This window comes from Psammomys obesus, unplaced genomic scaffold, assembly GCF_907164565.1.
Source record: "Psammomys obesus unplaced genomic scaffold, mPsaObe1.curated_primary_1811, whole genome shotgun sequence".
Taxonomy (NCBI): Eukaryota; Metazoa; Chordata; class Mammalia; order Rodentia; family Muridae; genus Psammomys; species Psammomys obesus.
This window is the reverse complement of record NW_026596046.1, coordinates 27889434-27912884: the sequence shown is the minus strand read 5'-3', so window position 1 is coordinate 27912884 and position 23451 is coordinate 27889434. Positions and strand designations below refer to the sequence as shown.

The 23451-nt window shown below is 38.8% G+C and overlaps 1 protein-coding gene across 4 annotated transcripts in view; it reads left to right on the top strand.

Annotated features, from left to right (window-relative positions):
* The window catches only part of Ankrd42 (ankyrin repeat domain 42), a 50006-nt gene that overhangs the window by 8409 nt on the left and 18146 nt on the right, over positions 1-23451 (top strand). For 3 of the 4 annotated variants that reach the window (XM_055623393.1, XM_055623394.1, XM_055623396.1), the window contains exons 3-8: positions 2592-2699; positions 6286-6405; positions 8077-8212; positions 14430-14630; positions 16994-17119; positions 21403-21508. In XM_055623393.1, coding sequence (XP_055479368.1) covers positions 2592-2699; positions 6286-6405; positions 8077-8212; positions 14430-14630; positions 16994-17119; positions 21403-21508 — 797 coding nt within the window. The remainder of the gene's footprint in view (positions 1-2591; positions 2700-6285; positions 6406-8076; positions 8213-14429; positions 14631-16993; positions 17120-21402; positions 21509-23451) is intronic. The other variant, XM_055623395.1, reaches the window with a different exon arrangement.

Here is a 23451-nt window from a genome sequence, read left to right as displayed (position 1 = left end):
TGCTTGTTAGCTGATTTTAGAAAGAAAAGAAAAAGATACTGATTTTATTTTGACATATCCAAATAGGATACCTTGCAATATTTTTCTGTTTCCTGGTACCCATTTATGCTTATTGATTACTTTCATGTAATCATCTTTAAAAATTTTGAAGATTTATTTATTTATTATGTATACAGTATTCTGCCAGCATGTGTGCTTGCATGTCAGAAGAGAGGGTACCATATCTCACTATAGATGGTTAGGAGCCTGGGAATTAAACTCAGGACCTTTGGAAGAACATCCATTGCTCTTAAAATCTCTGAGCCATCTCTCCAGCCCTCATCTTTAGAGTTTTAAAAGATTATTTTATTTACTAATATTTTAGACAGTCTCACTGTGCAGCTCTCTGGCTTGCCTGGAACTTCTGAGATCAAGTTGGCCTCAGACTTAGAGATCTACTTGCCTCTGTCTCCTGAGTAGTGGCATTAAAGACGTGACTTCACACTGTTTCTGATGTTTGCTTTCTCCTGGTTGTTAGCTACTGGGGTTGAAATTTTCCTCTGTAGTATACCTGGGCCGAGTAGTTTTGTTGTTGTTGTTCACTTTAAAAAAAAAGGTTTCTCTGTTAGGAAAATTGAGCTATATTACCAAGTAGAACAATACTGTGAAGCTAGGGGTTGGGGTAGCTATAGCCCCAGGCTAAAATGGAAGCCCGATTCCCACCCCCCCCTTTTTTTTTTTTTAACTGAGATACAGTAAATTTTTTTATCTCCTTAAAAAATTGTTTTTATTTATGGGTATGTCTGTCTGTGATAATGTGCACATGCATGAAGATGTCTGAGGAGACCAGAAGAGGTTGTCAGATCTCCTGGAGCTAGAATTCTAGGTAGTTGTGAGGCACTTGGCATGTGCGCTGAGAACTGAATTCAGGTCTTCTGAAAGAACAGCCACTGCTAAGACTCACAGCCAAGCATTAGGTGGAGCTCGGGAGTCTTAAGGAAGAGCCGGAGAGAAGGTTAAACCTGGAGGGGACAAGAATGCTGCAAAAAGACCAACATAGTCGACTAAACTAGACCCATGGCAGCTTACAGAGACGGAATAACCAATCAGAGAGCATGCAAGAACTCGACCTAGGCCCCCTCCCCATATGTAACTAGTGGGCATTTTGATCTTCATGTGGGTTCTCTAGTAAGTTGAGCAGGTGCTGTCTGTGACATGGACTCTGTTGCCTGCTTTTGATACTTTTCCCTGGCCAGGCTGCCTGGCCTGGTCTTAGTGGATGAGGGGGAGCTCAGCTTTGATGCAGCTTGGTGTGCTGGGGTGGTTTGGAGGAGGGTGAGCTCCCCTTTTCTGAAGGCAAGGGGAGGGGAGATAGGGTTAAAAGGGTGGGAGGGAGGGACTGAGAGGAGAGGAGGGTGGGGGCTATGATCAGGCTATGATCAGGCTATGATATAAATTAAAAATAAATTTAAAAATAAAAATAAATAAAATCATAAAAAAGAAAAAAAAAAGGACAGCCACTGTTCTTACTGCTGCGCCATCTGAGTAGTAGCTCCTTTAAAAGATTATTATTATTATTTTTATTTTTTAAAGAGATAGGTTGTATCATAGCTCAGGCTGACTTGAATTTCTGTGTAGCAGAAATCCTTAAACCTGCAATCTTCTTTCCTCCACCTTCTAGATGCTAGTATTATAGGTGTGCACCCATCTGTTGTATGTAGTCCTGGGGATCTAACTGTGGACTCTGAGTATGCTAGGCAACTCTACCAACTGAACTATATTACATTCCCCAGCCTAAGATTCCATAGATTTTCTTAAATACATGCCTTATATTTTGATATATATATCTTTGGCCAGTTTCCAGACTTGAAAAGGTCAATTTTGACAGCATTGTTAATTTTATTATTGATTATATGAAAGTCCTGCCCAGTTCCTCTTCCAACAATTTCTGAAGCCCTGTTAATTTTTAACTTTTTAAAAACATGGTTGGTCTCAGTATGTGTGTTCACTATATGCTCAAACTACAGAGCATAGGAAACTGCATGCAGGGGCTGACCCAGGCCAGAAGAGGGTGTTGGATTCTCCTGGAGCCAGAGTTAGAGGTGGTTGTAAGCTACTTAACAGTGGTCCTGGGAACTGAACTCCTGTCTTTAGGAAGGGCAGCAAGTACTCTTAACTGCTGAGCTATCTTTCTAGCTCTAGAAAAAAAAGAAAAAATAATAATATTAATTGCAAATTGGCAGCTCTTGAGGAAATTTGGCTCACAGATTGGTTTTGTTTGGCATGAGCAGTATTAGCCAAGTGGTATATTTATTGGACTAGCATTTATTTCTGTCACAGCAAGAAATGTCTGTAACCTAGTATCAAGTGTACCTGGTAGAAAAGAAATGTGCTTTCCAGTTTGCTATACTTCTATTACTTTTTTTTATTTACCCAACAGTAGAGCCAAATGTTGGTTGCTATGCCACTGTATTTTTGCTTTTGATTTTCTTACACTGGGCTTACATTCGTCTATGTTGTTTCTCATGCTACACTAGGAATCTCATGATAACAGAGTACATTTATACTAAAACCATCTGGCTTATCACTCATTAATGCTATTATTTTTATAGTGCCTTCACTGGCTACTCTGGCATGGTGCTGATACCACACAGGGAACTACAAGAGGATGGACAGCAGCTCACATAGCTGCAATCCGGGGTCAGGATGCCTGTATGCAGGTAATGATCTTGGTTATTGGGTTTTTTTTTTTTTTTTTTTCATTTTTAATTCAGTAAGTTCAGTTACTTCACTGTAGTTCTGTTGGGATATTGCCATTATTCTTTTTGATCCAACACTTGCAGTTATATGCTATAAAGAAAGATTGACTGATACCAGCTATGCACATAAATGTCATGTAACGGGATTCTTTAATCTCTGAAGTCGTTGGGTTGTTTTGAGTGATGTCATAGTGATGCCCAGAATATCTTCTTTGTAGCTTGCTGCTGTGGTGCAGATGTTTGTGTTGGGCTAATACAAGCTCTCAAAGTGATGGGTGTTACCTTGAGGAGGTAGGCAATGAGAGCAAAGAGAAACTCTAATAGTAACTCTAGTAGAAACTAGGTCAAGTGAAGCTTTACCCAGTGCATTCCTCCTGATAAGCATTAGCTCCAGTCACTCCCTGTGCCTTGATTCTCATTTTCTACCCCACAGTGATCTCTTCCTTCTTAGAATTTTTATGTTGCTTATTTTGGTACTGTGCTACATGGTTGCTTCTTATCAAGGTCTTCTTAGTGTAGTTGATTATCTATACCTTCAAATGCCCTGATTCCTTAGGTTGGTAAGTTTATTATTATTATTAATCATTAGTTATTATTATTAGTGTATGCCTTTTAAAACAGTAAGTACTCACAGTATATTATTTATGATTGTTATTGGCTGGTTAGGTCAGATAAGGTCATGAGAATTATTCTTTTTAAAGTCTTTGGTAGGAATTATGACTGAGCAATCCTTTGCGAAGGTACGGGTAAAAAAAAAAAAAAAGGCTGGTTAAAACAAGGAAATTTTGAGTGAGAAAATTATTGGCTAAGGAGGAATTGGGATGTAGCTACATGATACAGTGCAAGGGCAGCATAGTCACGACTCTGATCCAGTCCTGAGCACCAAAAGAAAAAAAAGTTCTAAAGGTTCATTTGTTAAAATAGATTTTACTTTTTAGAGCTATAGTAGGTTCAGCAAAATTGGGCAAAAGATACACAGATTTTGCATTGTTAAATTGATTTCCCAGCCAGCGACTCTCTGGAGGTACAGCAATGGATGTCACCTGACAGCCATAGTTTACAATGGGGTTTGCTCTTGATATTTTACATGCCGCGCATTTGAACAAATTTATTATGATACAGTGCTTGATTTGTTTTTTAGTGGTAATGTCTTACTGTATAGCACAGGCTGGGCTTGAACTTATGATCCTCCTGCCTTAGCCTCCAAATGATGGTATTAGAGTCACCCACATACCTGATGATCACTAGTTTCTTTTAGTGTTCAGTATTTTATTGTCTGAATGTTTGCTACTACCATTGCCCACTCAGTGTTCTCTTAGTTTCCAAACCTGACTATAAATAAAGCTTGTAAACATTCATTTTTAGATTTTTAGTGAACATAAGTTTCAGTCTTAGTAGGTATTTATTTAAATAGCAAGGAATGCATGATTGTTGTATATGGTACAATTATGCTTTGCTTTATAAGAAGCTGCCTTTCTGTCTTCAAAGTACCCAACCTGTGGGTTCTCATCTTTGCTGGCATTTGTATTGTCAGTGTTCTGTATTTTGGCCATTCTAATAAGAAGAGAGTGATATTTTCTGATGGTTAAATTTGCATTTCTCTGGTGGCCTTTGATATGGAGAGGCTTTTATATGCTTATCTCCTTTGGTCAGTATCTGCTCTGAACATTCTTTGGTAGTACTGAAGACTGATCGCAGGGTCTGTTGCAAGTTAAGAAATTTACCACTGAGCTACATCCACAGCCCTGACCAATGTTAAAATTGATTTTTTTTCTTACTGTTTAAGAGTTGGTTTTGTGTCTTGGGTAACAGTCCTTTATCAGATATCTCTTTAACAAATATTTTCTCTGTGTGTGAACTGTCTTTTTTCTTCTCTCTCTAGTGTCTCCTTAGAGTAGTGGTGTTTAATTTCAGTGAAGCCTAGTGAAAGATCCCCAGAGGGTATCTTCTGTCTGAGAGAGACCCCCTCCCAAGGAACAACGAGGCCTTTCGGATGCAAACAGCAAGAGGCTTTTATTTTGATACACGAGTACTCGGGGCAGCAAGGTCACTCGGGAGGAACCTTGCGCGCCTCCTTGGGGAAAAACTGGGGTTTTTATAGGGTTTTAGAGCAGAAGCACTGGTACAGAAGCGAGAGGCATGGTTACAGGGGGCTGATTGGTACGTTTACACGAGACCACAATTTGCGTCAAAGTTTGGCAGGGGCACCAAGATTCCAGGAACTGGGTGGTCAAGGGGGGTAGGATGACCCCTTGACGTGGCCCGCCACCTGTTATTTTGTTTTTCCCTATCTTAGCTGAAACAGTCTCACAGATAACTATGAGAGTGATTAACACAAACTGTTTTTAGTATGACTGGGGCAGCCTGACCACAGATATCCCAAGTGGGTGACACAGCTAGGATTTTTCAGTAATTTTCTAGTTTCTCATCTGGCCTTCAGAGTTTTACAAAACAGTGGTGTCCCACAAAATGGCGTTAGCTATGTTTAACTTAGGGTGAGGCTGGGGTCTTTCACTAGTTTATCGATTCTTTCTTTCAAAGATTGTACATTTGGTAATGTATACAAAAAACTATAGCTCAGCCCTAACTGAGCTATCATTTTCCTGTAGGGTATTGTTTTGTATTTTGTATTTGTGATCCATCTTAAGTTCGTTCGTTCGTTCCTTCCTTCCTTCCTTTTTTCTTTTTCTTTCTTTCTTTTCTTTTCTTTCTTTTTTTTTTTTTTTTTGAGACAGGGTCTTTTTATATAGATCTGGTTGTACTAGAACTCACTAGACCAGGCTAGCGCCAAACTCAGAGATCTTACTACTTCTGCCTCCTAAGTGCTAGGAGTGCTGGGATTAAAGTCATTTGCTATCATACCTGGCCAAGTTAAATTTTTTCAAAGTCTGTAAGGTCCGTGCTTAGAATTTACATGTGAATTTCCAGTTGTTTTAGCACCTTTATATTGAAAAGACAATCTTGTCTCCTTTTTCAGCTTATTTGACGGTGTTTATGTGGATGTATTTCTAGGTGTTCTGTTCAGTTTTGTTGCACTATCTCTTTGTTCTTTGGCCAGTATTTCTTTGTCTTGGTTTTTGAAATGAGTCTTGAAGTTGGGTGGTGTCAATCTTCAAACTTTAATATTCTCTTGGTGATTCTAGGTCTTTTGGTTTTCTATAAACTTTAGAATGCATTTGTTGATATCCAGAAACTTTATTGCCAGGTCTCGATTGGGACTGATAGATTTGTGAAATTCTTTGTCTGATATATATATAGGAAGAAATCCTACAGTCCATGACCTATATGGAAATTGGCTCATTTGCAGATTTGGATGAAACCCTTAGAACATTGACCAGGAACTGAGAGCTAGTAACTAAGGTCCCTCAGGCAGTGTTAAAGAAGACTTCAGACTCTTTATAGGGTTACCTAAGGAATGTATCATAGTTTGCCTGTAGGTCATATGTAATAATCACTTTATAAATTAATTGCTTGTATTTATTCTGTGTCTGCATTCATAGTTTAACATTTGTAGTCATTCACACTTTGCCCACTTCTCTATTTCTAGGCTCTTGTAATCAATGGAGCCAACCTAGCAGCTCAAGATGATCGCGGATGCACGCCGATACACCTTGCTGCCAGTCATGGACACTCTTTTACTTTACAAATAATGCTGCGAAGTGGAGTGGTGAGGGACTCCTCCTAATTAGTGGTAGTGTGTGATCATGTGGAAAGACTAGTATTTGGTAGTTTGGTTATTGCTTCCTGACTTTTAAAGTCCTTGCTATGACTTTGGGGAAGTGATTTTTTTCCTGTAGTTTTCCCATCTTCAAACATGGATGCAGCAATTGAGACAAATATCCCCTTGCCTCTCCCCAAAATGAACAATAATACAGAATGTTTCTGTGTTTGGATGCTGGTTCAGAGCTTAATTGGGAAGACTCTGAAGCTTTTAAACAAACATTTACCAGGTAATTATGTTTTTATGAGTTTGTATGTATCTGCATAATGCTTTAAAAACCCCTTTATTTTATATACCAGTTTGGGAAGTCCTTTATTTCTCCAGGATTTAATTTATTTATTTTGATGCTTATTTATTTATTAAAAATATTTATAAACTGTGTATGTGTGTGTGCGGGCATGTGCATATGAATACAGGTACCTGCAGAGGCCAGAGGCCTCGGATTTTCCCTAGAATAGTTGCAAGCTAATGTTAGACATCTGAAGTGGGTGCTTAGAATCAAACACAGGTCCTCTGTACGCTTCACTGCTGAGCCACCTCTCTGGTTCCCTAATACTTACTTTTGATAGTACTCATTGGTTGTATAACTTTTTAGAGGCATGATGGCTCAGTCCTCTAGTCTTAGCCTTTGAGAAGTTGAGACTTGCTTGAGGATTACAAGCCTGAAGCTACAATGTGAGACCTCATCTCAATCCTGCCCTCCAACCACTCATACACACGAGAGGTGGGGGTTACGGGGCAAAACACACTACCAATATGGAAGTCATAATGGCAAGAGTTTTCTAAGAAGTAAAAACATTGAATATTTTTTGTTTTGTTTTGTTTTTCGAGACAGGGTTTTTCTGTGTAGCCTTAGCTATTTGAACTCACTTTGTAGACCAGACTGGCCTTGAACTCGCAGAGATCTGCCTGCCTCTGCCTCCCAGAATGCTGGGATTATAGGCGTGCACCACTGTGCTGGCTTTTTGGTTAATCTTTTATGTTCTTAATGATAAGGCATTATTTAAACCTCTCCCTATCGTTTTCATTTTATAGGGCAAGACTATGAAACAGTTATTTAAGTTTTTTTCAAAAACACGGTTTTGTAACCAGGTGTGGTGGCCATGCCTTTTAAATCCTAGCACTTCCAGGCAGAGGCAGAAGGATCTGTGAGTTTGAGGCCAACCTGGTCTACAAAGCAAGTCCAGGACAGCCAGGACTCAAAAAAAAAAAAAAAAAAAAAAAAAAAATCTAAACCAAACCAATCCAAAAAACCTTTGTTTATTCATTTTTTGAGACAAGATTTCTCTGTGTTGTCCTGGCTGGCCTGGAACTCTCTTTGTAGACAGGCAGGCCTTGAACTCACAGAGAGCCACTTGCCTCTGTCTCCTAAGTGCTGGGATCAAAGGTGTGACAGTAGTTTTCTTTTTAGAAGACTTTTATAATAATTCACTGAAAACTTCATTGTTTGTGTGTTCAGATAAGTGAATACAGTAAATTTTTATTATATTAACTGCTGTATAATTTTAAGAATGGCTTCTAGTTTTCAAATGCAGAATTAGAGTCTAGATTTACTATTTTCCTTACAAATGGCAAGAAACTGAGTTCATTTTGAAACTGAGTGAATTTTACCTCTAGGATCCCAGTGTGACTGACAAGAGAGAATGGAAACCAGTACATTATGCAGCTTTTCATGGGCGGCTTGGCTGTTTGCAACTTCTTGTCAAATGGGGATGTTGCATAGAAGACGTAGACTACAATGGAAACCTTCCAGGTATTGAACTAAGGCAAAGGTTTGATTGTCATTGATAAAAATACTTAAGGTTAAGAAATTTAATGTAATTTCCTCACAGACCTAAACTAGCGGATAGGCTGATATAAACTGTTTACTATTACACTTGTGCTATATACCGTTCATGTTTTTTTTCTAGAGCTGTCTCTCTTAGCAGTAGAGAAACTGGTTCCTGGTTCTTCCTTTTCTTCTGCCTTTCTTCTTCCTCCTTCCTCACTGCTCTTGAGGGATCCAGCTGAGGACTTACACAGTTTAGCAGGTGCCTGGGCACTGGGCTATATCCTCAGGGTTAGTGTCTTTTTTTTTTTTTAATTCCTATCTCTGTGCCACACAGACAACTGTTTACTGTGACACACACACACACACACACACACACACACACACACACACACGAGCTGGTTTGTTATTGCAGTTTAGGTTTAATTTAGAATAAATGGCTAGTTGAGACATAGATTCTAAACACCCTACCTTCTTTATGAAGTGCTATTGAAATTCAGAAGACAGATCACAGTGAGACTGGATTCTTGAAGGCTGAAGAGCTGGTTCAGGGATTAAAATTGTTTGGTGCTCTGCTCTTCCAGAGGATCTTAGTTTAATTCTCAGCACCCATATGAGGTGGTTCACAACTGCCTTCCTCTCCAGCTCCAGGGGATCTGATACAGAGGAGGGTTTCAGATACCCTGTCTGGACTCTGTGAGGTCACATGTACGTACCTGTGCTCATACACACACACACACACACACACACACACACTCACACAAACATACATATACACACATACACACACACATATGCACAGTTATATACACGCACACATGATTTAAAAAAAGATCCTTGAATTATATATTAAAGGGATCTTAAGTACACCTATGAAGGGAAAATTTAGGCAGATAATATGAATGAGTGTGAGTCAATTGCTTTGCTGTTTAGAATATCTCTATATCCCTGTGGATTCTGGTTTACCTTGGTATGCTGGATGCTGTAGTCTCCCTCCCTCTCTGCTCTGTCTTCTGTACCTTTACACTACCAGCTGGGATAGCTGGCTTTCCTTCTGAAGCATTCTTTTGTGAAGATTTGTTGGTTGGTATGAATACATTTTTTAAATATATGAAAGTAATTTTACTTTGCTCTCATCCTTTTTAAACTTACTCTTTTGTTCAATTAAATCTCAATCTCTCTGTTTCTCTCTCCCTCTTTCTCTTTCTGTTTTTGTCTGTCTCAGTCCTCTGTCTGTCTCTCTCTCTTCCCCCTCCCTTACCCTCTGTTTTTATGTTGCTTGGGATTGAGTTCAGAGCCTCGCTAGCATGTTGTCTCTATTCCTGAGTTACATTCCAATCCCCTAAACAAAATTTTAAACTATAATCTGAATATAAAAAGTTCCCAGTTCTAGGCATATGCCATTGAATTTTCATACGTGAAGGCATCCGTGTAACCATTAAGATAAACTAATGTTTATTACTTTGTACCCAGAAACTTTTCTCACATCTCCTTTCCAGTTATCTGTTACGTTCCACAATTAATCTCTGACTTCTGGCTTATAAATCAGCCCCCCCTACTTTTAAACTGTATGGAATAAAATAGTGTATTAGTATTCTGAGGGCCTGTCTTGTATTTGTTTTCCAAAGTAGGTGTACCAGTTATAACCCATAGAGGCATTTAAGAGTTTCACGTGCCTCCAGCTGTGGTGGTGTGTGCCTCCAGTTCCAGCACTTGAAAGGTAGAGAAGGATCAAAAGTTGGAAACCACTATGGGCTGAATAGTGAGGTCAAGGCCAACTTAGGCTCTAAAGGGAATTTTTCTCACAAGCGGAATTTAGATTTAAGTGTTTAGATTTAGATATAGAGTTAAATATGTAAAGACAATATAGAAAACATATAGATGGGCTGGACACATAGCTCAGCAGCTAACTGCACTTACTACTTTTGCAGAGGACCTGAGTTTAGGTCCCACCTCCCATGTTGGACAGCTCACAGTTGTCCTTAACTCCAACTGGACATATGTACACAGAGACATGCACACATACAAATACTTTTTTAAATCTTAAAAATACAGAAATATATCAATATAATTTTAAACAACTGTAATTAAGGTTTTATAAGCATGTATAAAGACATGAAGTCAGAAGGAAGAACGACTAGTGAGGGACTGGGACACCAGGAAAGGGAAATGGAAAGTGACTATCAGAAGTTTATAATAATGTAAATGGCACCGTGAAATACATTATTTCAATGCTAACTAAAGAAGTAATCAAAGAAGGTAATATGGCAATATGGAAGAAAACATTTTAGTAGCTCTAACTTTTATTTCTTAAAAGATTTATTCATTACTTTTACAGTACTCGGCCTGCATGTATGCCTACAGGCCTGAAGAGGGCACCGGATCTCACTGTAGGTGGTTATGAGCACCATGCGGTTGCTAGGAATTAAACTCAGGACCTCTGGAAGAGCAGTCAGAGCTCTTAAGCTCTGAGCCATCTCTCCAGCCCCATAGCTCTCACTTTATTAACACTGGCTATTAACCAATTGTTTTAATTTTAGTAGCTGTTTTGAGTTATTGGATTTCTTGCTTGTTTGAATTTGTATTTTTACTCATGACTGCCGACAGGGCACATCATTTTATATCTTTTTAAATTTTTATTTTTTATATTAATTATAGTTTATTTACTTTGTATCCCAGCTGTAGCCCCCTCCCTCATTCCCTCCCAATCCCACCGTGCCTCCCTTATCTCCTCACTGCCCCTCTCCAAGTCCACTGATACGGGAGGACTTCCTCCCCTTCCATCTGACCCTAGCTTATCAGGTATCTTCAGGACTGGCTGCAATGTCCTCCTCTTTGTCCTAGTATCTTTATGTTTAATGGCTTCTTGATTATTTTCTGTTGTGAAGCACCAGTTCAGACATCCTTTCTATCTTCTTCTGCGTCTTGTTCTTCTGCTTCTTTTTCTTCTTCTGGAGTTGTAAGGTTCTTTATAGAGCCTAGATGGAAACCTTTTATCAGCTATATACATTGCACGTGCCTTTTCCATTCTATGGACTGATTTGTTTCTCTTTTGAGACATGCTTTATGAACAGAAGTTTGCTTTCTTTTTGTTTTGTTGTCTTGTTGTTTTGGTTGCTCGAGACAAGGTTTCTCTGTGTAGCCTTGGCTGTCCTGGACTTGCTTTGTAGACCAGGTTTGCCTTGAACTCACAGAGATCTGCTTATGTCTGCCTCCCCAGCTGCTGGAAATTTACTTTCAATGTAGTCCAATTTAATAATATGTTCTCTTTGTGTTAGTACTTTTTGTATTTGATTAAAAAATGTTCACCCTATTCTGTGGTCATAGAGTCATTTCTTTATCTTTTAAAGTTTATTTTTTACATTTATGTTCATATCTCCAACCTACTGAGAACTGATCTTTGTTATATGTAATGCAAGGTAGGAATCATAATTTCAAGTATGTCTGATCATTTTCTTTTGGCTTTTTGTTTTCTCATTAAAAAGATCAGATTGGCTCCATGGATAAGAGCACTGTTTACTCCTCTAGAGGTCCTGAGTTCAATTCCTAGCAACCACATGGTGGCTCACAACCATCTATTACTGGAATGTGATGCCCTTTTCTGGCATGCAGGCGTATGTGCAGATAGAACACTCATACATAAAATAAACAGAAATCTTAAAAAAAAAAAAAAAAAGCTGGTGTGGTGGTGCACACCTTTAATCCCAGCACTTGAAAGGCAGAGGCAGGCAGGTTGCTGTGAGTTCAAGGCTAGCCTGGTCTACAAAGTGAGTCCAGGACAGCCAAAGCTACACAGAGAAACCCCGTCTCAAAAAAAATCCTGAGTGACTAAAAACTTTTTATAAAACATATTTGGAGTTTATAAAGATCTTTTAATAATGACTTATGCATGAAAGTTAGAAGAAAGAAATATGCTCAGAGAGACACATCACATATCATGAGTGTATACTTTGAGAGACAGTTGCCCGCTCAGAAAATTAATTTGGTATGTATTTATTGAGTACCACTCATGTATGTATGTGTTAGAGGTAATTCAGCAGGAAATACAAAGTATTTTATGTAGTGGTGAGGGAAAGTTAGTCATCAAAATGAATGATACAAATATAGAACATTATATAGCAATACATGTTTGGGTAAATATAGCAAAGGGGAGTAGAGAGTAGTAGAGGAATAAAATTTAAAACAATGCCTTTTGGTCAGCAGAGCCTTCACTGGGGAAGTGACTGTTAGCGGAGACAAAAGGAGCTGAGTCTGTGGCTAGTCTGAGGAAGAATATTACAGGAAGAGGTGATGAGGCATGTGTTGCTCCTCTGGAGGCCTAGTGGTTTGCATAACAGCAAATCAGTGTGACTGGAACAAAAGTGAGGGCTCGAGTAACATGATGAGGTTGCAGAGGCACCAAGAACAACTGAAAGGATCTGAACATGGGGTGACCTGAGCAGACTTATGCCATAGGTAATGGTTCTCACCCTGTGGGTCATGGCCCCTTTCACACCTCTATCTCCAAACATATTTACATTATAATTCATAACAGTAGCAAGATTATAGTTATGAAGTAGCAACAAAATAATTTTGTGGTTGGGGGTCACCACAACATGAGGAGCTGTATTAAGGGGTTGCAACATCAGGAAAGTTAAGAACCATTGCCTTAGAGGATAAGTTGTAATCTGCTGAAGTGAGGATGTGGGCACAGCAAGGTGAGAAACAGAGAGAATCCAGATGTGGTGGCAGACTCTTGTAACCTCAGCTACTTTAGAGTTTAAGGCGTGAGGATTGCAAATTTGAGGCCAGTCTTGAGTAATTTAGCAAGACCCTATCTCAAAATATAATTGCAGAAGAAGAGAGAGGTAGCTCAGTAGTTGAGCACTTGCCTGGTGTACTCAGAACCCTGGGTTTAATCACCAAGACCCAGGGAAAGGAAGGCAGAAGATCAGGGGAGCAACTTACTCTACTATTTGGGTTTCACTGTTGATGGTGGGGTAGATGGAGGAAGCTGGGAGAGTGGGAAGGAATTGGGTCTTATGTGTATTTGGAGAGAGACCTAGGAGTTTTTGGTGTAGTGATGTGGGGAGGGACAGAGGTAATCAACACAGGAAGGAGAGAGCTTCCTATTAGTAAAGATACCGAAGACAATGTGTGAAAAATGCAAGGGAAGAGTTAGTTTTGTTACATTATATTAAGTTGAAATCTGTGAGATTTTCAAACATATATGATGAGTAAGCAGTTAGCAGGGCCATTTTCAGGTGTATCTTCTCATAGGGCTGCAGGATGACCCAGCATGGCATGCTTTGTGCCAGCAAAGTAGCCTTCAACTTAAGGACTTCTCTTAAGGCCAGGATGCAATGGCCACTTGAACATCACTTTGATTTTCTTTCATCTCTGATTACCCAAATATCGGACTTTTTCCTGGTCTTTGGAGTCATTGCTTCATAACTGTTTATTCTCATCCCCCAAAGTTTCTGGTTCTGGCTGTCTTTCAATCTGATCTAATAACTTTCAAGGATTCTTTTGTCTGTTCACATCATTCCTGTTCATATGTTTTGGTCCATTAAAGCTTTTAGAAATAAATTTGTTGTCTTACTTTCAGGGAGTTAGTGTGGAAACAGTGAATTTGCTAATGTGTGCTTAGAATGCAGTCTTTTCTTTTGAGATAGGGTCTGGCTATGGAGCTTATGCTGGCTTTGAACCTGTACTCTCATATGGTGGGATTGTGGTCCTGTGCCTCCATGACTGGTCAGTGTAGAGTTTTAAGTTTTGTATTTATTATACAGAATAATGAATTATAAGAAGAGGACAAAATAAAGAATGATAAAAATATCATTCATCTTTGCTCCTTAAAGCAAATTTATTTCTTTTCTTTTTTTTTTAAGTGTTTTTTGAGACAGCTCCTACTATGGAGCTCTGTACCTCACTATGTAGACCAGGCTGGCTTCAAACTCACAGAGATCCATCCGCCTCTGCCTCTCGATTTCTGGGATTAAAGGTGTGCACCACTATACCTGCCTAAAGCTAGTTTCAGTTTTTTTGAGACAGGCTAAGCTGGAACTCACTGTGTAGCTCAGGATGACCTGGAACTTAACATTCCTTTGCCATTCCCATTAGGAATTCCTCGTGTTACGTCAATGTACCACCACATTCAGCTTTCTGAGGTATTTTATTGTCATTTTTAGGAGTAAAGCTATCCTTTTTGTCTTCTCTGCAGTTCATTTAGCAGCCATGGAAGGCCACCTTCATTGTTTTAAATACCTACTGAGTAGGATGCATACTGGAGCACAAGCTTTAAAAGCCTTCAATGATAATGGAGAAAATGTATTGGACCTGGCCCAGCGATTCTTGAAGCAGAACATTATACGGTTTATTCAGGGGGCTGAATATGAAGGAAGCAATCCAGAAGATCAAGACAGTAAGTAATTAACCCCACATATTTTATTATATTTCATTATTATTATTATTATTATTATTATTATTATTATCATTTGTTACAATTATTCACTTTGTATCCCATTGTAGGCCCCTCCCTCATCTCCTCCCAGTCCCACCCTCTCTCCCTCTTCCTGCCCTATCCTTCTCCCTTGGTCCACTGATAGGGGACATCCTCCTCCCCTAACCTCACATATTTTAACAGAGAATGATAATAATAAAAGGGAATCCAATGACAAAGAACTTGTAAGGCAAATGCTGGATTGAAATTTATCGTATATTTCTATCCAGATTATTTTTTATGAAGCATTTTAGACAAAGTATGTAGATAGTAGTATAAAGAACACTGTATGGGATTGTGCTGGCTAATTTTATGTTAACTTGACACAGGCTAGAGTCATTAGAGAGGAGGGAATCTAAATTGAGAAAATGTCCACATAAAATCTGGCTGAAGGCAAGCCTGTAGGGCATTTTTTAAATTAATGATTGATGAGGGAGGGCCTCGTCTACTGTGGGTGGGGCCATCCCTGGGCTGGTGGTCCTGGATTCTATAGGAAAACAGACTAAAAGCAAGTAATGGGGAGCAAGCCAATAAACAGCACCCCTCCATTACTTCTGCATCAGCTCTGTCTCCAGGTTCCTGCCGTGTTTGAATTCCTCTCTTGACTTCCTTTGATGATGAACAGTGATTTGGAAATACAAGCTGTTTAAACTCTTTCCTCCCAAAATTGTTTTGGTCGTGGTGTTTTATAACAACAATAATAATCCTACCTAAAACAATTGAAATTAAAAGTAAAATAAAATACTACAAAGTTGATGCATTTAGCTCATACCTTCTTGTGTATGTGTATCAGAGTTTCTTTAGAAAATTGCTTCCTTGTTTTTGTCTCATTAGCCCACATTGAAAGTGAAAATTGTATTGCATTCTGGGATCATTGGATGAAGCTTCTTAAGGTTTTCACCACCTTCTGTGAAAATGCAGTTAACAGTTCTGCTTTTGTGGGGACATGGTGCTATGTTCTTTATATTCTATGAATATGTACATATATGTTATATACCTATATTTTTCCTTTTTAAAAAGTGCAGTTCATTTATTTTTCTAAGTAATTTGAGTTTTCTGTATTCTTGGTATGAATCATTTATGAATTTTCATCAGATAATTTTCTCTCAGAAGTGGATTGTTCTGTACTTTATATCCTTAAACAATAGTTTTTAAAATTTACTTAATTTTAAGTTAAGTAAATTTTAAATTAAAAATTACATTCAAGTATGAAATGTTACGATTTTCACATTCATCATTTCATCATAACAATCAAGATATAGGTATTTCTATCATATCTAGGTTTTCTGAGACTCCTTTCAGCTTACTGCTTCTTTTATTCTGTCCCCATGCAATCACCGATCTGCTTTGGGTTTTCTAGAGTTTTGTATATAGTCATTTTGAGAATTCATACATGCTATGTTTATTTCTTTTTATTGCTATGTTGTATTCTAAGACGAATTGAGGTGGGCATTTTATTGCTTTTAGTTTGGGGATTTATGAATAGGGTAGCTATTATGTCTACATTTCTGTCCCTCTTGGTAAGTACTAGGAGTGGAACATATGGGTATATGTCTAACTTTAGATATTTTTTAAGGAGCTGCTTTATTTTTATTTTTATTTTTATTTTTTCTTTTGATTTTTTGAAACAGGGTTTCTTTGTGTAGCCCTGGCTGTCCTGGAACTTATTCTGTAGACCAGGCTGTCCTCAAACTCAGAGATCCACTTGTCTTTGCCTCCCAAGTACTGGGATCAAAGGCATGTGTTACCATACCCAGCAAACCAATGTCTTTCAAACTGCTTTCCAAAGTACTCTATATCCTTATAACACAGGGCATAGTCAGTCTGTTCTATTGTAGTCATTTTAATGGGTGTGTGCTCTCTCCTTGAGCATCTTCTTCTGGATTGGTCACCCATTCCTTCTTTCATGAAATACATTTTTTAGTTTTTGACATCTTAAAGATAGGGCTTTTCTAATCACCAAGTTTTTTTTTTTTAAATATAATCTTGACATAAACTGTCAGATGTGTATTGCAAACATTTTTCTCCCATTCATAGTCTTTTCTCCCACTTATAGTCTGTTTGTTTTTAAATTTTAGTAAGTTATAATTTGTAACTTGTTGTTTTAATAGTGTAGCACATTTGGTAATATCTTATTTTGTAATTATTTTTATTTGTCAGTGTATCAGTTGAATGCACCTGAGTAGCTTCATACTTGATAATATTGAAACCTGGATTGAATGACAGCTTGAGGTAGGGAAAAAAATAAATCCGTGTGTTTGCTAAAATGCTGACTTTTTATTCAGATTTAGCGTTTCCGGGTCATGTGGCTGCCTTTAAGGGTGATCTAGAGGTGCTTAAGAAACTTATAGGAGATGGAGTAATCAATTTGAATGAGCGTGATGATACCGGATCAACTCCTATGCATAAAGGTGCGTCGTCCTGGTTATTTTCAGTGATTTCTTGTGATTATTCAGCTTTTAATGCAGTTATGAGAAATCTACCCTTCTGGATATCTGTGAATGTTAGATGGAATGCACAATGCTTGATTTCTAATTCAAGTGCCTTTTAAGATGCGAGATGTGTATGCCTTTGAAGGTAGGCTCAGTCGAGTTTCTTGGTGAAATACACTGCTAAGGAACCATCTTTTAACAATATTTTAAAAAGAATTAGTTTATTTTCCTCTTTCTTTTTTTCTTTCTTTTAAAATTTTATTCTGGAAATAGATTCTTTATATATATTCCTGTCTATGTATGTACAGCAGGCTGGCCTCCAACTCACAGTGATCTGCCTGCCTCTGTTCTAGGTGTTAGGATTAAAGGCATGTTCTTTAAATAATATTTTTATGTGTCTGAGTGCTTTTCTGCATGTGTGGATATACACAATGTACATGCCTGGTACCTGCACAAGCTGAAGGCGTCTGATCCCCTGATAATGGAGTTACAGACATGTGAGCTGCCATGTGGGTGCTGGCAACTGTAAACGCAAGTACTCTTAATGACAGAGCCATCTCTCCAGCCAGAATCTTTGCTTGCTTTCTTTCTTTTCTGTTCTTTTCTTTAAAGTTTATTTTTTATTCACTTTACATCCTGGTTGTAGCCTCATGCCCCCTCCTTTCCCAGTTCCACCCTCCCTCCCCCTCCCCATCCTCTTCCTCAGAAAAGGGGAGCTCCCTTTCCCATCCTCTCCAGTTCATCAAGTTGCATCAGGGCTGAGCATGTCCTCTTCCCCTGTGGCCTGGCAAGGCAGTCCCACCAGGGGGAAGTGGTCAAAAAGCTAGCAAGTGACTCCTGATGAGATCTGATAGACTAGGATCAGAAGGAAGGAGAGGAAGACCTCTCCTATCAGTGGGCTTGGGGAGGGGCATGAGTGAAGAAGGGGGAGGGAAGGTGGGATTGGGAGGGGAAGAGGGTGGGGCTTATGAGGGATACAAAGTGAACAAAGTATAATAAAAATTAAAATAAAAAAAAAGAGACAAGAAAAAAAGCTGGCAAGTGAGTCTTTATCTGATACAGTCCCCACTTCCCTTACTAGAGGACCCACATGAAGCATAAGCTGCCCATCTGCTACATCTTTGTAGGGGCCTAGGTCCAATTCATAGTATCAGGGGTTGACACTCTCCAATAGGGTAGGTCTTTGGTTGGGCCAGGCATTAGTTGGGCATTCCCTCAGTCTCTGTTCTATCTGTTCTATCCTTATCTCTGCACATCTTATAGACAGTGTAAATTTGGGGTTGAAGTTTTTGTGGATAGGTTGGAATTCTCCTCCCTCTACCAGGCTAGTCTAGTTAGAAGGTGTCTTCTTGGGCCTCTACTACTAGGAGTCTCTGCTTAAACCCCCCTCATATCCTCCCAGGTGCCTACCCTGACTTAGGTCTCCACCTTTTCACAGAGATATCCCTACCCTCCATTTCTCTTTTCTCTACAGCCCTTTTGTCCTCTTGGCCTCAGCCTTCCCTGGTCTGATCTCCACTCTCTTAACTCTTTGTGGCCCCTCTCCTACCTTGTTCCCTCTCTTTAGCCACTACCTCTGTCTATTCTATCTTTCCTTCCAAGTAAGATTTATGCATCCTCACTTAGAGCCTCCTTGTTATTTATTTTTTTTTGGGTCTGTGCCTTGTAGTATGTCTACCCTGTATATATGGCTAAAATTCCCTTTTAAGTGAGTACATACCTTGTGTGTCTTTCTGGGTCTGTGTTATCTCACTCAGGATGATCTTTTCTAGTTCCATCCATTTGCCTGCAAATTTTATGATTTCCTTTTTTTAATAGTTGAGTAGTTTTCCATTGTATAAATGTGCCAGTTTCTTTATTTATTCTTTGGTTGAGAGACATCTAGGTTGTTTCCAGATCCTGGCTATAAAAAATAAAGCTACTATGAACATAGTTGAGTGAGTGTCCTTGTATGTCGTTTGGGTATATACCCAGGAGTGGGATAGCTGGGTCTTGAGGTAAAGCTTTTCCCAATTTTCTGAGAAAGTGCCAGATTGATTTCCAAAGTGGTTGTACAAGTTTACACTCCCACCAGGTTCCCCATTCTCCACACCCTCACCAGGATGCATTGTCACTAGAGATGTTGATCTTAGCCATTCTGACCAGTGTGAGATGGAATCTCAGAGTCATTTTGATTTGCATTTCCCTGATGATTAAGGAAGTTGAGCATTTCTTTAAGTGCTTCTCCGTCATTTGAGAATCCTCTGTTGAAAATTCTCTGTTTAGTTCTGTACCTCAGTTTTCAATTGGGTTATTTTGTTTATTGGTGTTTGATTTTTTGAGTTAATTATATATTTTGGTTATTAGCCCTTTGTCAGATGTAGGATTGGTGAAGATCTTTTCCCAATCTGTAGACTGTCATTTCATTCTATTGACAGTGTTTTTTGCCTTGCAGAAGCTTTTCAGTTTTAACAGGTCCTATTTGTTGATCTTAGAGCCTGTGTTCTGTTCAGGAATTTGTCTTCCGTGCCAGTGAGTCAAGGCTCTTCCCCACTTTTTCTTCTAATAGGTTTAGTGTGTCTAGTTTTATGTTGAGGTTTTTGATCCACTTGGATTTGAGTTTTGTGCAGGAAGATAAATATGGATCTATTTGCATTTTTCTACATGTAGACATACAGTTAGACCAGCACCATTTGTTGAAGATGCTTTTTTCCATTGTATGGTTTTTGGCTCCTTTGTCAAAAATCAAGTGTCTGAAGGTATGTAGGTTTATTTCTGGGTATTTGATTTGATTCCATTGTTTAACCAGTTTATTTCTATGCCAGTACTATGCAGTTTTTATTACTATTGCTCTGTAGTATAGCTTGAAGTCAGGGATGGAGATACTTCCAAAAGTTCTTTTATTGTATGTAATTGTTTAGCAATTCTGGGTTTTTGTTTTCTATATGAAGTTGAGAATTTTTCTTTCAAGGTCTGTAAAGAACTTTGTTGGTATTTTGATGGGGAATGAACTGGATATGTAGATTGATTTTGGTAAGATGGTCATTTTTACTATGTTAATCCTACCAGTCCATGCTCATGGGACATCTTTTCATCTTCTGATATCTTCTTCAGTTTCTTTCTTCAGAGACTTGAAGTTCTTGTCATACAGGTCTTTTACTTGCTTGGTAAGAGTTACACCAATATACTTTATATTATTTGTGCCTATTGTGAAGGGTGTAGTTTCCCAGAATCTTTTCTTATATTCTGTTTTATATAAATTGTCTCCCTTTTTCTTTTATTTGCCTATGATAGAATGGAAATGTCAGGCTAAATTATTTTAAACCACACAATTATTGATGATCATAAATATGATTTTTGATCACTTTTAGGAGCAGAAAAGACAGAATATGTTACTATTTTTGTCTAATGGATATTTACTTTCAGAGCTTTGTGAAATCCGGTAGTGTTTTTTGCCAGCTGATTTTGGATAGGAAAGAGATGAAGAAAGGGAGTAGGAATTGAGGAATTGAACAAGTTGCTAAGGATCAAAGTGATGATATGTTTCTGGGGACTTAGCAACAATAGCATATCTCTCACTACATTTAATGATTACTGAAACCCTGTCTGTCTGTCTGTCTGTATGCCTATATTCTACATATCTATGTATGCTAGAGCAAGATTGGGTGGGGGTCAGTGATATGGTTCACTGTGTAAAGTGCTTGCCCCCAAACCTGATGACCTGAGCTTGATCCCCAGAACCTACATAGGTAGAAGGGCCTGAAAGTTGTCCTTTGATCTCCAGATTTACACTGTGCAGGCACACATATGTGCAGGTACAGACACAAAGCAAATAAATAGATAAACATTTTTTGAGAAAAGATTTCTTTTGTGTGTGATTTTCATATGTAGTAGGCAGGCATAGAGCAAGATTTTTGATGTCTCTGAGGTCCTTATGATTGGAATGTTTACATATTGGAGCATGGCACAAGATTGTGTAGGAGTTATGCAGTATGACGTAGCACTTGGGTAAGGGTTAGGAAGACTGGATTCTACTTTCTCTGACTTGATTGTCTGAACTTTGAGCTCCAATTTTTATATCTGTATCCAAAATTATTTGGATAGGACCTGAGCACAGTATATATTTGATTAAGTGTCTAATAAATGTACAAGTGAAAAGAACAAATATTTGCATAGCCTACTTTTGTTAGTTACTACAAGGTCAAAATTTGATACAACTTTTTTTTTTTTTTTAGTAACAACTCTTTCTCTGTATGTGTTTTGTGTTTCCTTGTTTTAAAAAGCTGCTGGACAGGGCCACGTAGAGTGTTTGCAGTGGTTAATTAAAATGGGAGCCGACAGTAATATTACCAACAAAGCAGGAGAGAGACCCAGCGATGTGGCTAAAAGGTAAAACTCCTGTCTAGTGTGCTCCTTGCATCTACTTTTAAAGTTGTACATGTACTTTCCTGTACTTAGAAATTTATGAGGATTTAATACAGGTTTGGGGGACTCAAGATGCCATGGAATCACAGCTTTTAAGTTGATTGATGTTTATTTCTCTTTTTTTCCTAGACAGAGTTTCTCTGTGTAGCTTTGGTTGTCCTGGACTTGTTTTTGTGGACCAGGCTGGCCTCACAGAGATCCAGTTGTCTCTGCCTCCAAGTGCTATGATCAAAGGTGTGCACCACCACACCCAGCTGATGTTTATTTCTTACTAGCTCTCCCCTTTAAAGCAATTATTTTTATCTGGATGGTAGTATTAGATATTATTATTTCTCTTTTCTCAGGGGAAGGGACATTTAGAAATGAGAGCAAAGGCCATGAAAATGAGCATTTACCACATAAGGTCAGATCCAGGACTTTTTTTTTTTCCCCAGAGCTGAGGACTGAACCCGGGGCCTTGCACTTGCTATGCAAGCTCTCTGCCACTGAGCTAAATCCCCAGTCCCAGGTCCAGGACTTCTAAGCATTCTGCAGTGATCTAATTAGTGTGCATAATGAATTATTGCACCCAAATATCCTTGATACCTTATTGAGAAACACTGGTAAAAAAGAATAACAGCAGTGATAATAGAGAAACAATTTTGAGGGGTTTGAATCATATTTAGGTATTTACATGGGAAATAAATGTAACCTCTGTAACAAAACTGTGAGCTCACTCAGCTCAGGCCCTCAAGGAATAGTTAGTGCACATCCCTGTGCTTATTTGGTTGTTGTTTATTCAATATCCTGTCTAGTTACTGTGGTCCAGGCACTGTGGAGAGAAGTTAGGATGTAAAGGTGAGAAGTGCAGTGTGTACCCTCTAGGAGCTTGTAGTCATGGAAGCCCTAGAAGATTTCCTTCAAAGAACACATATGCAAACAATGCTTCTCAGTAGTTATAATCAGTGCCACACCCATATTACATGGTATGTATGAGTGAGGAAAACTGCCAGTTCTTCCTGTTTGTCAATGGTGTGGGTTTGGAAACAGTACAGATGATAGTAAAACATATAAAAGAAATCACAGCATAGAATTTAGATTGTTGTAAAAAAAAAAATCCCGAAGAAGCAGCATTTACACTGACACTTGTTGGAGGATTTGTGACATAGTATTTTGTATTTTTATTATTCAAAACTGCTTGAATTTATGCCATGAGCATAGGCTACAGTTACAGTGGCAGGTGAGCCTTGGTTGGGCCCAATTGCTCTTAACTTCATATGTAGCTCAGACTGCCCTTCAACTTGCAGTCCTGTCTCAGCCTCCCTGGTGCTGGGATTAGAAGTTTGTGCCATTATACCTCGTTGAATTTTTTTTCTTATTGAGTTTAAAGGGTTCTTTATATATTCTAGGTACTAGTTCTTTCTCAGAAAATATCCATTGCAAAGATTTTTTTTCTTTCACTTGTGGTATGTTTTTCTTTTTTAATTTTTCTTTAATTATTATTATTATTTATTACAATTTATTCAATTTGTAGCCCAGCTGTGCCCCCTTCCCTCATCTCTTCCCAAACCCACCCTCCCTCCTTCTATGCTCCTCCCCTAGTCCACTGATAGGGGAGGTCGTCTTCCCCTTCTATCTGACCCTAGCCTATCTGGTCTCATCAGGACTGGCTGCATTGTAATCCTCTGTGGACTGGCAAGGCTGCACCCCCCAGGGGGAGGTGATCAGCGAGCCTGCCACTGAGTTCATGCCAGAGAAAGTCCCTGCTCCCCTTACTAAGGAATCTCACTTAGAGACTTAGTCTATGGGCTACATCTAAGCCAGGGTTTTATGTCCTCTCCGTGCATTGTTCTTGTTTGGGGTATCATTCTCTTTAGGGTCACCTGGGCTCAGTTTTTATGGCTCTGTTGGTCTCCTTTTGGAGCTCC